The following is a 19454-nucleotide window of genomic DNA, read 5'->3' as shown; positions in this document are numbered from 1 at the left end:
ATGTTTGTGTGGAAGATATATATAAAGATCACATAACACATTTATTCAAAGAAATTGAGATCAAATCAACTTCATATCTTCCACTTTGTTGACACGTATATTATACCAAACGACGGTGGCTTCTAATTAAGCTTCTTAACTCCTACCTCTTTGATAGATCCTCCAAGAAAACGACACAAACTCACACAACATACATATACATATGCATACGACTCATCTTTGTCAATGCAAATCAATTCATTGCAGTTGCTGTTGTTACTACTTTTAGTACCATGTGATTGTGTGACAAAGATAGGCTTTGCTTCTTTTTTTTTTTCATTCTCTTGAATCTTGAATTCCCACTATACTCCATTACCAAGTATAAAAATGAAGCTCCACTACTTATTCTTGATCACTTTTGTTCTTGCTTCTTCTTCATCGGCAATGTTGGTTAGATTTTATTTTATTTATTTTTTTGCTTCACAGTTTACTAAAATACCCTTTTTTAGATATATGTTTTGTATATGTTTATGTTTTATATCAGACTAGATTGGGTGGTGGTGGTGTTTGTATAAGTTAATTTATGCATGAAGTGAAGTCAATTCTTAAGATGATATTTTATATTTTGTGCTATTAATGTTGCCACTTTGCAATTTTTTGAGGTTAATGTTTAGCTTGTTTGTAAAGAACCCTTTATACGAGTGATACTTATATATTTTTGTATGTCTATGTGTATGGGTGTCAAATGAGAAGTGCATTCTCAGGATGGAATCTTTCTGAAAGTTTTTGTTGCAATTTTAGTTATGTATGTTACACTCTTTTTTAGGATCAATGTTTAGCTTCTTATAGTAGAGAAAGTTATGGATTGTGATATAAAGATTTCATCTTTTGTGGTTTTCTTTTTTGAAATTGCAATTTTTCACACCATATGCTTGTGTCAACACTACATGAGGTAAAGTGCATAAAAACAATTATTTTTAGTTAGGATTTGAAGAAAATATAAATATAAATATAAATGCGTACTAATGAAATGGGGAGTACATCTTTCGGTCGATCATGCAAGACCAAATTGTTGCATCAGTTCACAATTTTTTGGGCACAAACCTGATTTTGTATACTTTTATCCTACATTCTTGCAATATGCTTTTTATTGTAAAAAGAAAAAATTGTACATAGTGATACTTTGATCACATGGGATTACCCTTGTTGCTCTAACAAAAATGCCCATCCAAAAAATTTGTAGTGAATCTTGTAGATGTAGTTACCTATGTTTTCTGATGCTTGCACTTGAGTCTTGAGGGTATATAGTCCGAATTTTGGCTAGGGAGTTGTAAATGTACAACATTTATTATCAATTATACTTTAATTTGCTACTAGTGAATTTATCCAGGTTTAACCCAGATATTTAAATTAAAATTATAAAAATAAAAAATATGCAAGTAATTTTTGGAGATAGTGAATTGAATAACACAATATTTATATATTGATAAAATACCTATTGCATTAACAAAACATAAAATGAAATTATATACTACATTAATAATTTTCTTTGTTTGTAAATAAAAGATTAATAACTTTAAATAAGCATTTAGTGACCTATTTTTAATTAAGAATAATATAAATTATTTATGACATCATAATTAAAATAAAGACTTTTTAAGTAAAATTGTAGACTTACCACATCACATTTTTTCTAAAAATACTTTTGAAAGACAATTGTCTTATATTTATTATAGTGATATTGGTCTCGAAAAAAGTCCGAATATGAGTTTTGAAACTAAAATGAGATAGCTTGTACTTCAAAATTTTTAAAGAGGATTGGTCGACCATATAGAAGTTACTAGAATACGAGCATTAAAATGAAAATATGAAACAGAAAATGAATTTGTTAAAACGAGTCATATGCCCACACAATGTAACGGTATAATTGTGGTGAGTCGAGATGAGACCGGATCGATGCGGGAGAGAGTCATATTTTTTAAAACTTGGATTGGAAAAAAATAGAATGGGTTTTCAAATAAAAACTTATTAAATTTGAAAATATGCGTATATAATATAAATTATAAACATAATTACAAAACAAACATAACAAACTTGTTGTATTATATAAAATAGTAGATTTTATAACTTTTTTATAATCTCTTTTAATTTATAAAAACTTGTTGTATTATATAAAATAGTAGATTTTATAACTTTTTTATAATCTCTTTTAATTTATATTGATGTTAATTGCACTTACGGAAAGATTAAATATTTGCAACCCATTGTCTATGTAATTAATACGAAAGTATCTCCATTTTCTAAAAAATAGAAATAGCTTAGTGTATATATATATATATATATATTATACATATGAATATGAACCAGTGTTATACCCGGCCGTTGGCCGGGGATAATGATCGGACACAGACTTGAATGCGGGTTATTAATTTTAATATGTCAACTGTTACCATTAGGAAAAAAAGCACATCTTTAAACAATACGTAAATCTTAAAACACAAAACTTTGATGGCGGAATAAAAAGTTGTAAACTATCTTCAAAGATAAAGATTAGAATCTTTAAACTTTTATGGTGCAAATAAAAAAAGACAAAAACGAAGTACCATGAATTATCAAACATAAAACTTTAATGATTTAATTAAAAAGTTCTAAAAGATTTAGTAGTTAAAGTGTAAGACACTAAAACGTTATCATTCTAAAAACAAATAAAACCCAAGAAGACAAGTTGATATCTACACAACACGCTAACCGAAAAACGAAAAAAAAACTAAGCAAGCAGGCAGGCTGCTGAGCCAGCTGTCTGTCAGCATGCTTCACTATTCACGCGAAAATAATTTAAATAGGTTATAATATATGATAATATTAAAAGGGATATAGATCATGCAATCTCTATATCTGCTCACGTGTCATTCATGGGTCTTACTCTTTATCTTCATGTTTTTATTATCCCTTTCTTCAAATTCAAAATATTAAATACCAACAACCAGTTCATGTTCATTCTCTCTCCCTTTTCACCCTCATCCACCGCCCCCAATCTCCCTCAACGACCACCGCCATTTACCTCTTCTCTACTTTCCCATCCTCTCCCAACCACCGCCAGCCACTACTCTTTCTCTCTCACCTGAGACAACCAACAACCAACAACAGTCACTGGTGCTGCCGCCGGTCAGCTCAATCTATCACGAACAGTTGCTGGTGGTGAGTGTATGTGGCAGTGGTTGGTTGGTGATAATTGTAGATGGGCAGTGGCTGGAGGTGGTTGTAAGTGGCGGTGGCTAGAGGTTACTGTACATGACGGTGGCTGGAAGTGCTTGTAGATAATGGTGGCCGGAGGGGATTGTAGATGGCGTTGGTCGGAGGTGATTATAGACGGTGGTCGGTGACAGGGGCGGATCTAAAAAATGTGTGTACACTCTATCTTTTAGATTCAATTGAAATCAACAGAAACAACCATTATGGTGAAAATGAAGAATTTGTAAAGTTGCAGGTAAGATTGTAAGAATGAAGAAGATGACACACTAGTTATTCTTTATTAATCTTTCATTTTAACCCTTAAGCTAATAAAAGTTTTCCAAAATAAATAAATGAGTTTCAAAATATACAATATTACCCTTGATCATATAACTATTTGGAGATAAGAAGTAGTGTTATTATTTTCTTTTATTTTATTTGATGTGTTACTAAACTTTTGTTAGTAAATTTTATGCAACACAGTAATATTCATTTTTATGATAAATTAAGGTTTAATATTTACATTTTCTTTCAAACTTTTGTTAGTAAACTTATAGTTAATCGTTCATATTCAGAAACTTTTGTTAATAATTTATATTTGTATGACATTTAGACATTCTTTTTTAAAATTATTTATAACTTTTTTTTAAAGATTTGGATATTATAATATTTACTTTATATCCTAATTTTTTTTGCTATAAATAGGTTAACTTTTTCACTTGTATTTATCTACATTTGCTTATATTAATTCATAAACACAAATGAACGAAGATGAATATGGTTACAGGTTTGGTTCTTTGTTGATGAACCATTCGTTGTATTATACGAATGAACATGAACAAGGTCTCGTTTATGTTTTTTTCCGTTGTCCAAACCCTACTAAAATCCAAAGCAAGATACCGGGAATTTTTTTTAATTGGAAAGTGCATACCCAATGACGGATTTCTAAATCCGACACTGGCGGTGACTAGTAGGGGTGTAATCGAGCGGACACAAGGCCAAGCTCGAGCTCGACTCCATTGTAAAACTCGAAGCTTGAAACTCGACTCGAGCTCGACCAAGTATTTATTTTCAAGCTCGAGCTAATTGTTCAACTATATGCGAATCTGTTTAGAGTTTCATTTTTTTGTGTTTATGCTGATACACGGAGAATTAGTGTGATTGAACCGGATGGTCCTTATGTCGTAACTACTGAAAATTTACGGCTGATAGTCTCCTCCACCAGTTGGGAGTTCTCTAATACTGCGGCGCCCACCCAACAAGTTCCCCCTTCATACCGGGATTTTTCTGGGATAAAAAAGAAGTTGAAAGTCGATGTAAAAAAGGGTTTGGAGCTATGCAGACTTATGGTGGGGGTTGATGGTACCCCTCTTGTATATCTTCCTGTTGTGACCAAGACCGAATCCATTAAAGACAAACTAAAATGCCAAAGAGGCTGAAATTCAACTACTCATTTCAATATTAGGAATATTTGGCTTGAACATAGCTGTCGTCCGAGGGGTCAGTAATTGTTTGTTTAGAGCGATCTCATGTGGTTTCAATACATCTGAAAAACACCATATGATGCCATGAGGTCTCATAGTGTCTAGGATGAGCTCAAGCAGATAATGAAGTGAAAGAAAAAGAACGCAATGAAAAGTGTCAAATTAGCAATCATGTTCTAACGACTCGGAACTTTAGCAATGGCGTATTGAATCCAAAAGGAGAACAATGTTCCCGAGTCGTTCGAACATGATTGCTAATTTGACACTTTTCATTGTGTTCTTCTTCTTTCCCCTCATTATCTTCTCGAGCTAATCCTAGACACTATGAAACCTCGTGGCAGCATATGGTGTTTTTCAGATTTATTCAAACCACGTGACATTGCTCTGAACAAGCAGTTGCCATCCCCTCAAACGACAACTATGTTCAAGCCCAATACTTCTAATCTTGAAATGAGTAGAAATTCAGCCTCTTTACGTTTTAGTTTGTCTTTAATGGATTCAGTCTTGGTCACAACAGGAAGATGTAACACAGGGGTACCATCAACCCCTACCATATGCCTGCATAGATCCAAACCCTTTTTTACATCGACTTTCAACTTCTTTTTTATCTCGGAAAATCCTTGTGTGAAGGGGGAACTGGTTGGGTGGGCGTCGTAGTATTTAAGAACTCCCAACTCATGGAGGAGACTATCAGCCATAAATTTTCAGTAGTTACGGCACCAGGACCATCCTGTTCAATCACATCGGAGTCTCAGTGTATCACCATAAACACAAAAAAAATTAAACTCTAAACAGATTCACACATAGTTGAACAGTTAGCTTCTAGTCAGTTTGGCGAATCTTACCACGCCTAACCTTTTTTAAATTTTTAGACGATTTTGTATGATCTTACCCAGCACTCTTCAAGTTTCTAATACATAGCTCCAATTCAGACACGAGACAAGCGCGCATTGTGTCATGGTCATGTTGGTTATAGACCAGAGCTTTTGACAAAACCCTGAAAATGGAATTTTCATCTTATATAAACTTATTAGCATCCCTAGTCAATCCATTACGTGGTATATGTAATCTGCTCTTCAGTTGTTGATATTGATACAGGAGGAAGCTTACCAATTCTATCTTGTGCTTCTTGCAGCATACAACGATCAGCTTCACTAAGAGTTTTCAAGTATCTATCTAAGAACAATGAATTCCAATCAGTCATGATTAATAGCAGAGGGTTTAGAGGGTTTAATTGCGTCTGTGAGAATGTTAAATTCAATGATTGTCATCAGGCTTACATACATTGTCAAATGTAGTCTTAGCATTATTACAACTACGCAAAATCCATTTTTGTTTAACACTAGATGACTTGACATCATTCCGCTTGACTTTAGGTGATTTATAAACATTTCTTGAACTCCAAAAATATCTTCTATTTAAGGTCTCGACACCTATGTCAAGAAAACTTGGACCATTAATGGACTGTTTTTTGTTCATATTTAGGTTGTAGAATTTTGAAGGAAGACTTGTTTTTGAATTTGAGAATGACGTTCTGTTATATGTTTGGTATTAAGAAGTGACAAAAGGTTACAAAATATGGGGGATGAAGGGGTATTTATACATGGGATTAGTTTCCTGGAGTGTAACTATCTTTGACCGAATGTCTATAGTAGGAAAAAACTAAAGTTGTGTGTATTGTATGTAAGCAACTTGAAAAAATGTTTATTGTATGTAAGAAAACATACGTGGCAACCGTATATAGGTGTCACTTGTCAGATTTTAATTGGTTGAAACGAAATTCTTACATACAATAGACATTATTTCGAGTTGTATACGTACAATACACACAACTTTAGTTATTTCCTACTATAGACATTCGTTCAAAGTTTGTTACATTCCAGAAAACTAATCCCTTTATACATACCTATCTTGACATTTACATGTAGCTCCCTCATCAATCAAAAGTATTAAATTACACCAAAACATTATAAATCAAACACTATAAATAATATCTAACAATTACATACTGTATCATTGGTATATCTTGAGGAATTAATAAACCCGAGCAAAGAGGGTCAATTAAGTTGGAGCATTGCTATTGCTGCGATTTCCACAACAAACTTATGTAATGTGAGTAACAAAAGCCTACATTTGTGTTGTAGTAATGGGTATGAAATGGATACCAAACCTTGTCCTGCTACTTATAGATGGTAATAATGTCTAAGAACCTTACGAAGCATTCATTTAATAATAATTCATTTGTTGTTCGTATCCTTCCTTCCCTTGGCCGAACATATAAAATAAAGTAACCGAAACTGGTTTGTATTCTAGCACAAAACAAAGTCTATTATATAATGATAATAATTGTTACTTGAGTTTTATAAATGAGTTTCTTGGTTGACGGAGATAAAATACTTTATTTCTTGATTGTGTTTGAGATTATATTTTTTCCATCACTACATAAGGTATTTCCTTCATCTATTCAGCATAACTAAAAACAAAAACTATAATGAATTTCTCTTATTTATCTTATTGGTTTTTTACTGATACGTATTATATTTATGTGTATGTTATATGAATAAATTGTTGTCATGTTTAGTATTTTGTTTTGTACATATAATTACATTTGATGAATAGATAGGCATGCTACATATTTTCCACTTTCATTGTTGCTATGTATTATTATTAAATACAATAATATATGTTATAATCTTTTTTTAATAACCTATGTAGTAAAGTCCAGATTCAGCGCATGTTGTTTAATCTTTTTGTTGACCGGTTTTGTTGTTAACCATAATATGAAAATACAAGGGCCAACAAATGATATAATTGTATAGATTAACACAAAATACTTTTAATAATTATCAATATCCACATCTAGATTGTGATTAAAAAAAAAAAACACATCTAGATTATTTTTCTTACATTCCGTTCATTAATGATATTTAATTAGTCGTAGATTATTTTTCTTACATTCCGTTTATTAATGACATTTTAATTAGCCGCACATCGTGCAGGTAAAAGACCTAGTATTTTATATTCCTTTAAAAGATATTGTGATGCGTAAGGTTCCTATGAATTATAACAAGTTCCTCATATAACTTGTGAGACAATACTTAGTATATTATCTGAGGCCTAGTACTATAGCAACAATATATATATATATGCCTTATGTACCAACAATCCCTGATGCTATTGCATTACACAATTATACTTGAAGCGACTCTCTATGCTCAAGTTTATTAAGCTCTCAATATACGTCAATGGTATAATATGAATTGATGAATATAGAGCTAGAATGTATTCTAGCTCTTTGTTGGCATACATCATTATTATATGGTAACGGGTCATCCAAGTTCTTTTCATTTTATTAGTTATCTTACAATGATCAATATGCTCTTCTAGGGGTGGAAACCTCAGGTAGTTGGTCACACCATTTCATCCAAAAGGAAATCTTGAATAAGCCGTGACAAACGCCACTAGACCATCAATGTGTAACCCTAAAGAGCTTGCATATCTTGCAAGGTGACCGCGACTTCAACCATAACAAGGTGGAATTTACGGGTGTTCAGATTCCACCTCTCGACAATGCACAAATGAGAGCATGACAAACCTTAGGGTATGGGTTACACTGCCAAAACCGGCTTCTTGCATGTGGTGCAGAACTAGGGGAGAAATTGCATACTCTCTAATATGAAAGAAAATTAAATTTGTACATCACATATGTTCACTCTCATTTGCATGTGATTACCAGTGTTGTGGAATAATGAACAAGATTAATGTTTTTTTTTTGTTGATATAACCATAACAATATTTTTTTTTTTTTGGTTGAATATATATGGAGTAGATGTGGAGAGTAGATGTGGATAAGTGATGTTAGTGATTATGGTATTATATGTAATATAAATAAAAACATGCATGGTACCTTAATCCTGAGTTTGTCAAAGCCAATACTGATTTTGGAAAGAACAAAAATAAAAAATTTAACCCAATTAGTTGGAAAAGTTCATACAAAAGTAGTATGACTTCTAAAAGGAGGGAGTCATTTAGCGATTAACAATTCATTACTGTATAGCATGTGTTTTCGTATTCATATTCTAATGCAGTTGCTGTCGCCAAAATACTCAATGCAACTCGATCTTGTAATCCCGTATCTTGAAGTGAATCCTGTTTGGAAAGACACAAGGTTTTCTCCATTTTCATGTGTCAAACTTTGAACTTATACTGTAATTACCAACCCAAGTTAGGTTATAACTTCTCAAGTTTTTGTTAAAAAAAAGACTTCTATTGTGTTACTAACACGAGGCGTGTGCATATACAGCTCTTTTGAGGACAGCTTTGATGTTGATCACTTTATCAACGTATTGAAGGATGATATATCGATAGTCAGAGAGTTACCTGATGAAGTTACATGGTGTACGGGGGAATATTACGCCTCTGACATTAGATCCACCCGAGTTAAAAACGCACCACTTCATGCTTCAGCTAATTGGTATCTTGAAAATGCTTCACATGGAGTACTGATGAATTTATATGTATTGACTCTCTTCTTCACTACTTGTGTTTGTGTAATATGGAGTAGATGTGGATAAATGATGTTGCTGATTATGATTTTCCATTCTGAATTTGCAGGATATGGCTGCCCATTCAGCATGCGACTTTGGTGGAAGTAGAGCAGAGAAAAAGGCCCTGGCTAGATATCGACAAGCAATTTGGCAAGGCCGGGTCATGAATTCGCGGTTCACCAATGAAGAATTGAGAAACTAGGGTCGTTGCCCGTTAACTCCAGAAGAGATTGGTTTGTTGTTAACTGCAATGGGCTTCAATAACAGTACCCGGTTATACCTTGCTTCCAACAAGGTAAATCCACGTTTAAATCAATTCCATTTTTAAAAAGTAAAAAAAAAAGGGTCAAACTTTGACTTCTGAAGTTCCGAGTGTTGACTTTCAATCATTCGTGCTGTGATTCAGGTATATGGGGGTGAAGCTCGAATCTCAGCCTTAAGGAAACTATTTCCACAAATAGAAGACAAAAAGAGCCTTGCTTCATCCATGGAACGGGCCCAAATAAAAGGGAAAGCATCTTTATCAGCAGCTGTCGATTACTATGTCAGCCTGCATAGTGATATCTTCGTGTCTGCTTCTCCTGGAAATATGCACAATGCAATGGTATGAGATGAAACCGACTAAAACAAAGAAGAAAAAAGAAGAAAATGATCCGTGACACAACAGATGATTATTAATCCATTTGATTATGATGATGTTTAATGGGAAATCTTTGAATTTTGACAGGTAGGACATCGAGCATACTTGAATTTAAAGACCATAAGGCCAAACATGGCGTTATTGGGCCAGCTTTTCATGAACAAGAGCATGAATTGGTTGGATTTTCAAGCAGCAGTCATGGAAGGGCAGAAAAACCGGCTGGGGGAGGTCAAGGTACGGAAAGCAAAACAATCCATATACACGTATCCCGTGCCTGATTGTGTGTGTCGGCAAGATTAAGGGGGGGACATCATATGGTAGTTATACGTATTTAAAACATATTTTACGTCTAAAGAGGATAGTGTAACATCTATTGTTCAGTTCCACTGGCAGATTATTTTCGTGTACTCTTCATTGTGTTATTATAACATTGTGTGAAAACTTCTATGTGATACTGTGAATGCATTTCAGCATTTGGGAGATGATGTTTGCTCAAAATACCCAATACCAACTTGTTACCCAAGATCAATTAGCCGATATATTGACTATATATGAGATCAGTGTCAATTCCGGTCATTACAGGAAGTTGCTTGAACCAAGAATTATATTTTAGAAAATGAAAGTAACTAAGTATTTGGTTTGGTTCAAATGTATATATTTTGTTTTGCTTGTTACCAAGTGATCAATGAATGCTATAACCGTGTACTAAAGTTATGCAAGTTAGTGAACCAACTGCTTTTTCAGTTTTGTATTAACCATATGAACTTGGTTGGGTAAATGTTGGAAATAACATCCTCCGGATCACCTAAGCTATTTCGCAGTAATTAAATAGCAAACTGATTTCAAATTCCTCAGAATGTATGATCTGATCTTCACAGAAAAAAGATTTTCTACTGTGAGTTGGTACATGTTACAGAAGAATGTCCTGTGAGCGCGAACTTTTACTTCGACTTCAATCCTTTTAAAAAGGTAAAACGTTTTCAGCAGTGTGTGGTATAAAAAATAAAAGGTGATGTGCCATATAAAAGGAGACATAAAAGTTACAGGAACTGAAATGGTAATGAAGCTTTAGTATGAAGGTCCACAACACTGTCTATACATAGCTTCATATAGCTGCACACAAGTGAACCTCTGGGTTTAAGCTAGATAGTTGCTATTGCTAGTAGATCAAAAATATAACCAGATCCTATTGTGTAAAAGTATAGAGCTTACTGGCATCTTACATTTTAAAAACCAAATACTGTAGTCCTAAGAAGAAAACATTATGCAATTCACATCATGCAACGCGTATATAGTATCTTTGTCTAAATCACCCTGTGCGACTTGTAAATGACTTCATTAGTTGTACCGTTTAGTGCAACAATAGTAAATAGCTAGGGCAAAAATTAACAAGAATTTTTTGGTATCAACATAATGTATAGCGTTATATTATTCCATTAAAGCAAAGCTCTATTATTATTATTATTATTATACTTGAAAATTGGCAAAGGTGTTGTATTTATTTTGTCTTATTCGTTTGAAGCATTTGTGTGTGAAGGAATATTACACAAAGCAAACAATGATGAAATATCAACAGCTGGTTCAATCACAATTGTAAAAAACAGTATTCTAGCTCGAGCCAGTCAAACCAAGCACAAAATATATACCAGACTCCACTAGGCTTTGGTAACACCCGACCCAATGTATGGCAAAGGCCAAGGTCATCTATTAATATTACCATTGAAACGGTTCATACCAAAATGGCTTTTGGTTCAACGGTGAATGCATACGTGTACCAAATAACAAATACAATCTATAATGAGTAAGCTTGATCATCGACAAATACTGGCCCAAGGCATAAACTTTATGGACCAGTTAGTTCATTGTGTGATCTAATTTGACATGGATAATTAGGATCAACCTCAATGATTAGTGAAAATCTTCATAGTGAGAAAAGAATCATCCAATGTGTTAATAGTACTGATATGTAGGTGCCACCTGCAATCCAATCAGACGGCATACCTCTGTACTTATACGGGAGTTAAATATCTGGAACGAACTATAGACTGGAAACCTATCTCCCCAATGGCTTGGAGAAGACTTTACTTCTTATCGGTACTTGTGGAGCTATGAGTATTTCCTTCTTTTTTATCCTTTTCTGATGATGTGGACCCTTTCCCACTTGCGCTTTTACTCAGTTCCTTCACTTCAGGCGAAGCAGAAGTATCCATCCCTTCTTCTATAGGAAGAGTCCTTTTTGAACCATCTAAAGCGACACCAAGAATTAAGTTTTCTTCAATTGCAGGTCGTGATGTCTTTTGTTCTGTTACGGTCACATTTGCACTTTCAACAGCTTTGTTGCTCGGTTTTCCATCAGATGAAGCTGCATCCACATTTATATCTCTTCCAGTGGCGTCAGAAGTTGACTTCTTATCCTTCATGACACCGTCTTTTGCATCAGAAGTTACTTTATCAACGGTTTTGACATCAGATGTTGAAGCATCTTTGCTTTTAGATTCAGACGGAGCAACAACGCTCTTCCCTTCAGCCTTGCTAGTTGACTTCTTGCTATTTTGACCTTTTGACTTTTCTTCTCCGTTGACTTTATAATTAGGTTCAATTAATAGCAAGGGACGATTCGTAGGTGCTCTACCACGAGTGAAGACAGAATCTGCAAAGGGGAAGCCATCCAAGTCAGAGTCATTATACACCTTCTGAACTGTCCGGATGGGAGTTGCAAGTCGAGCCCTGTGGTGACTAATCACTCTCAAAAGATCCAACAAGATAGCTTCCTGGATTCATATGCAAAGATTATTTAAGTGCGATAGAATAGTGTATATTTTCAAAATTTAAGATGTTAGCATACCTTTACACACAAGTACTCCTCATGATGTGAAGTTTTCACAAAGCATGACACCAGTATCTGCAGAACAGACATTTGTATAAGTGACAACAAACAAGCCATCTATGACATAGTTTAGGGCATCAAAGTCATATAAAGAACATAATTAGACAAAATAAGACTAACCATAAGGGCCTGGTTTTCAGGATCAACATTTTCAAGGAAAACCCTTCTATGCAGTCTCTGTTGTTCTACTTGTGGATTCTTTGCCAAAACTTTTCGCATATCAGCTACAATACTCTATAAAGATGAGCAGCCATAGAATATTCCTGATTTAGCATAAAGAGGAACGGAAGAGAAATTAAATATGCATCGTTGTTCTTACATTGATCTTATTGACATCTAGATGGCTGATAGCTAGGTGTGTTTTGATACGCCAATGAGTCTTCTGAGTCATATTTCTCACCACATTCATTGTAAACTTGTGATTTGGAATATGGATAGCTTCACGATCTTCGCCCCTTATAATTGTAGGTGACCACCACCCAACATGCTATACATGGAAAACAAAGAATACATTTTGAGTATATCATGAGATCATTATAAATACATTGTCCAACCACATAATGCTTGCTTTGAATGCAGCTAAGAAAAAGCAAACCTCTACAGTTCCTGAAACTTCATAGCCTTCAATTTTTGCTTTGATCCACTCATTGACGATAAATGGACGTGTTGCATGAATCATAACACTTGACAGAAAATTTGTGAATATCTACACATAAAGATACCTTCATGAATAGATCTTCATAAATAGTGGAACATGTAAATAAAATATCACATGATATGACATGCATGATATATATACGTATATATAATACACATATTTATCGTGAAATATACCTCACGACCAGCAAGAGTCAGCAAGACTGTCCCAAGACCTCCTGCAGTGAGCCATTTCTGGGTTGAAAAACCTAACAACTCCATAAATAGTGATACAGCAGCAACCCATACTGCAGTATAAACAGCTTTGCCAGCAAATTGGAATCCCATCTGCCAACAACAACAAAGATATTGAAACACAAATAAAACAGAACCTATTAACCTCAAAATAAATCTTTTTCATGAAAAGTACATTTCTTGTTGTAGTAGCATCAGTTGTCTCCATGAAAAAGTTTTGTGCTTGTTGAATTGCACTGCATTAATAATTTGATCAAAAATAAGCTATAAGAAGGAACCTGCAAGAAATTAGCAGATCACATGAATCTCCCAGTGATGAAAGAAAGAACTCACCTGGATAAACAGAAAGCAAGTGCAAGCACAGTCGATAATGACTTCACGAAAGTCAAAAGCCGGTTTTTAACAAGCTGGCTAGCTTCTGACGGCAAAACAATTGGATCCAATGCTCTGCAGGGAAGGAAGTTAGTTTAGCATTACAGTTATCAACTCCCATTTTTGCCTAAACAAATCTCGACAAACCTGCAGATAAGTATTGCTCCTGTCCATAGCAACAAAGGCTGAAGATAAGATGTCATAACATAATGTGTACTACTCTTTCCCCAACTCCCGTCACTTTTCTGGAAAACATGAAATACAGCATTAAGTAGACCGAAGTATGATGAGAAACGGAATAAAAAAATAGTAGAGATGGGAAAAGGCACAAACATGAAGAAATATGTTTCTGCTTCGGCGCATTAGTGGCCCAAGACCCCACACAGCAAACACAATAATGCCCACCGCTGGAAGTAGCTTTAGTATAATAGGTTTACGTTGCAAAGCACTGCAGAAGTTTCGACACAATTATTAAGGTACCTCGTTGACTTATCAGCTAATGTAAAAACATGACTATGTAGAATCTTCTATCAACTAATGAACCAATATAACATGAAATATATTCTCATTCAACATATTTCATAGACAACATTCTATAGTCGAGCAATTAAAGCAAAAGAGATCACCTTGACAAGGCAAGAGCAGCATTCTTCATCGCAGAAGTCCCAAACGCTTGGGCCGTATTTACAGAACAACTGCATTTAAACTGACTAAATCTATTAGAAGCACAGTTCAACGGTTGATGCAGTCGAACCGAAAGCTTGACACTCAATATATCTTGTCGCTGCAACAAAAATACATATTTGAGACCTTTTTAGTCGTAAAAATACAAAAGACTACAAAATGATAACTAGTCTCCCAACATTTAAACCAAATATAAACCATACCGAAACAACGGATGAAAGACTGGCAGGTAAAAAATGTAACTTGTGACTTCTAATCAAATCCTGTCGAGTACACATGACATTCTATAGAAGATATTAGTCCAAGTCGGTATGAGCTAAAATACTACGTAAACCTATTAAAATCGTAAATACAATACTTTTATATTCTATGAATATATAATATAATGTGTATATATACCTCTAACTGCTTATGGTAGCTCTGGTTCTTGTAAATTCCCCATTTCGGAGAATAATTCAAAGAACCAGTCATAGCCGTCATTCGATGAAATGCGGTTACGCCTGTTCACCATACGATAATTACGCAACCCTGGAGCACTACTTTGACAAGCTTTGGTTTTGGTACTGACATAAAAAAGAAAACTTTTTTTAACAAACTTATTTGGATATACAAAATGAAACCCTAAAAGTATGAATTAGGTTTATTATAATTATTATTGGATATATTGGGAATTAGTTATAGGAAATAAATATTAAAATAATGATATGAACAAGATATAGAATAGTAGAATACGTATGGAATAATAAGTTAAATAAGAAAGTATATAAGAATTAGGGAAAATTATTGATAAAAACCTTTAATTGTAAAAAAATTAGGGCAAAATTGGCTGCTGCTGATGATGACGATGATCTGGCAATCAAAACAGGAAGAAATGATTGTTCTTGTTCGTTTTTTATTATTATTTCTTTCCTTCCTCAGCTTTGGCTTCCTATATTTCCATTATTATATCATTTTATTATCATCTTTATTATCACGCTATCCGGTGATGGTCGTTGCAGCGGTGGTGTTGATGGTGGATGATTATTGGTGGTAGAAGCGGCGTCGAATGATATAGGTAATTGATGTAAAATGTAAAGAGTTAATTGAGATGTTTTAAAAGATTAAGTACTAATAGTATAATAAATCATTAAGAGTATTTTAGATATTTTCCTCAATATAACTTTCAATATGGGGCTATTCTTTTTATAATATAGTATAGATAACCATCATCATCATTAATTATATAAAATAATAATTTGTTTCTAGAATATTGTATAATCAACAGCATATTCCTAAAATTATGTTTGCCTTGATACCCTAATATTTTAAATTTAATTTAATTTCAATTTTTTACAAAACCAACTTTATCTTAAAACAAGGAAAGAAATTGTTCATTGTTATGGATTTTAAGTTTTAATTTTTTAATAGTGTTTGAAAGCTTTCAGGTTCTACCTCAATAGTAAAAAATGACCTTCAACCTTTGCATGTTATGAAAATCAAACCTTTGTTCTCTAATTCATTGATTTGTATGAATTTCTTTACATGATCATTATAACTAAATCTCTCATTATTTGGGATTTATTAATAGAGAGAATTTCATATCTACCCAATAATAACATCTTAATTACATATTTACCCAATTAAAACTAATAATTTCATATTTACTCAACTTTAAAGAAGATTCTATCATATCTACCCATTCTACTATAAAATGATTTAAAACTAAATTTACATCAACAAATTCTCTATTACTTTTAGCAATAACTGAATAAGCAAGGGAATAGTTTGTAACCAACAACAAAGTACACTTCGATTTGTTATGTAGTTATATATTGAAGATATAAGTCTATCACCAACACAAAGAACTACATGGAAGTTTATCCTAAAGTACGGCGAGAGTGCAACAACATTTATTTTGTTGTAGTATAATCTAGTTCTTTAGGATGAATGAAAGAAAGAAATTAGTTCAACAGATACAGGGCCAAAATGGCTATTTACCCAAAGGTTTCGATACCAAGCGGTCCATTAATATGATATTGAAAATCATCACCAGTTGCCATGACACGAGTTATGACATGTGTATTTGTATTCAATTCTGATTTGCATGATCGAAATCTGCCCCCAGTCTTCCGATTAAACAATTTATATTTCAAAACAAATTATTAATCATTATATACCAGCACCCAACAATTTGTTGATCGAGTCATTCTTGTAAGGAACTTGAAATGTAAATATAATCATTGTACTTAGCAGGTTTCTTCCAAGAAGACATATTCTAGTAAGGAAGGTGTTCTTTGTTTTCATCTCGTTTCATCTCATTAATATATTACTTTTAGTAGTATAAAAATAAAAATGGATGTTACATATTTATACTAGAGGAGTATAGGGATGTCATAAAAAACCCGAACTCGATAATGAAACTCGATATATGAAAAATTTGGCTCGGATTCGGACAAGCTTATTGGGTAACAAGTTGGATTTTAGGGCAATTATTGAGGTTTTAACCGGTTTCGGGGCAAGGACAGGGGCGTGCCTATCCTGACCCGACTTGAACTCGATATATAGGTTGGTTGTCAAAAAGTGGTGACAAAAACACATGCTCCATCTGTCCCATTATAATTGTTCAATTTTGACTAGTCAAGTCTTTTTCTTCCGACTTTGACCGTTTATAATTGTTCAATTTTGACTAGTCAAGTCTTTTTCTTCCGACTTTGACCGTAGATATTTTTTGTTTGTGTTATATATTAGTTAATGAAAGTTATATCAATGAAAAGTACATGTAAAAGCCAATCAATTCATATATATTATATCAAGTGTTATCTAATATAAACAAAGATATTTACGTTCAAAGTCGAAAGAATAAGACTTGACTAGTCAAAATTAGACAATTAAAATGGGACGGAGGGAGTATGTGTTTTTGTCACCTCTTTTTGGCAACCAACCTATATATGGAGTTCGGGTCGGGTCAGGACAGGCACGCCCCAGTCCTTGCCCCGAAACCGGGTAAAACCTCAATAATTGCCCTAAAATCCAACTTGTTGCCCGATAAGCTTGTCCCGATCCGACCCAAATTTTTCGGATATCGAGTTCGGGTTTTTTATGCCATCCCTATACTCTCTAGTATATATATGTAACATCCATTTTTATACTACTAAAAGTAATAAATCCCAAATAATGAGAGATTTAGTTATAATGATCATTAGAAGAAATTCATAAAAATCAATGAATTAGAGAACATAGGTTTGATCTTCATACCATGCAAAGGTATAACAATATACACGGAGGGAGTATTTTACTGCGGGAATTGAACATTATGGGCTTCTAGCCATTCAAAGTATAACAATATACATAGAGCTATAAACAAACCGAACGAACACTAACATGACGTTGATTATGTTCGTTCGTTTAACTTAACGAAAGGTTTACGAACAAAAAAACGAACATAATGTTGTGTTCACGAACGGATAAACGAACATAATGACTTGTTCATGTTCGTTCGTTTTTGTTCTGTTCACGAACACAAACGAACGAACATTAATGTACGAACACAAACGAATCGAAATACTTATAAAATAAGTATTTTTATTTAAACTTTTTCTTAAAATACAAATAACTGATATTAATAAAAGTGTGTGTGTATATATATATATATAGGGGAAATGAATATAGGGTTGTCCTCCATTTAAGGTTAGATGAAAACTCCTCACAATTTGTATTTTAGTCCATATGTATCATTGAGGCCCCATCGTTTGTTTCAAAATCAAATACTATTAAAATATTTGTGTGTGAGGGGTTCCTCATATAAACTTAGATGGACAACAACCCAATATTCACTTTTTCCATATATATATGATTAAAAAAATATTTATATTTAAACTATTTTTAAAGTACAATTGATTAGGTATTAAACGAACATAAACGAACAAATATTCGCGAACATAATCGAACAATTGTTCACGAACATACACGATCGAATGTTCTCGAACAGATTATCGAACGTTCATAAACATATATGAACGAACCAGAAGCTTTGTTCATGTTCGTTCATTTAACTAAATGAACAAGAACGAACATCCCGCCGAACGGTTCATGAACTGTTCGCGAACTGTTCAATTCATTTACAACCCTAAATATTCGCACTTAAAGTACTAACGACACATAACGTCACTGACATTTTGACTTTGTTAAAACACTACTGTATTTTGGTTCATGCAACGTCATCAATCAAGATGGTGAAGTTTTATTCAACAATGATAGTGGTTTGAAAAGAGACAAGTGTTAAGAAAGTTCTCATTATCGGGTCGAGTTTCAAGTTTTTTTTAATGTGGATTGGTTTCAGACAAAAATTTTTTATCCCGATGGGGTGCCGATATGGTACTCGATGGGTTTTGGGTAATTATTTCTTTTTAGGTTGAGGTAACTATTTGCCTCGAATGACGAGTGATGTTTTCTTTTTTATATTTTATGACACTTTTTTTTTATAAATATAATGGGATCATCCAATAAAATGAATTTATTTTTTAAAAGATAAAGAAAAACCAAAGTAAAAGAAAGTCGTTGCATTTTAGTACTTAGTATAAATATAAATTTTATAAATTTCATATTTTGTAGTTAATTGAGATTAATTAAAAATAAGAATATATCTAAATTTGTACCTTTTAAGGAAAAAAGGAAAGAACGAAAAAGGAAAAGAAAGGCCGGGTCATAAGACCTTGTACCGCTATAAATATAAATTACCTTCGAGTCTCGACGGTTCACAA

The 19454-nt window shown here is 33.4% G+C and overlaps 1 protein-coding gene and 1 pseudogene across 1 annotated transcript; one reads left to right on the top strand and one right to left on the bottom strand.

Moving 5' to 3' along the window:
* The first annotated feature begins 8549 nt into the window (after positions 1-8549).
* LOC122604599 lies at positions 8550-10201 on the top strand (annotated as a pseudogene).
* A 1363-nt stretch (positions 10202-11564) lies between these two features.
* On the bottom strand, positions 11565-15596 carry LOC122603195 (mechanosensitive ion channel protein 2, chloroplastic-like). The gene is made up of 14 exons (XM_043775837.1): positions 15510-15596; positions 15115-15278; positions 14919-14999; positions 14658-14815; positions 14365-14479; positions 14179-14276; positions 13993-14106; positions 13835-13895; positions 13603-13752; positions 13364-13474; positions 13088-13255; positions 12889-13002; positions 12727-12783; positions 11565-12652 (listed from the first exon to the last, which is right to left on the bottom strand). Exons 2-14 carry the CDS (start codon positions 15193-15195, stop codon positions 11963-11965), a joined length of 1998 nt encoding a protein of 665 aa, XP_043631772.1. The 5' UTR covers positions 15196-15278; positions 15510-15596; the 3' UTR covers positions 11565-11962.
* Positions 15597-19454: the final 3858 nt, after the last annotated feature.

The sequence above is a fragment of the Erigeron canadensis genome, chromosome 6 (genome assembly GCF_010389155.1).
Source record: "Erigeron canadensis isolate Cc75 chromosome 6, C_canadensis_v1, whole genome shotgun sequence".
NCBI classification, from domain to species: Eukaryota; Viridiplantae; Streptophyta; class Magnoliopsida; order Asterales; family Asteraceae; genus Erigeron; species Erigeron canadensis.
Note: the sequence above shows the minus strand (reverse complement) of the source record. Positions and strands in the feature narration are given on the sequence as shown.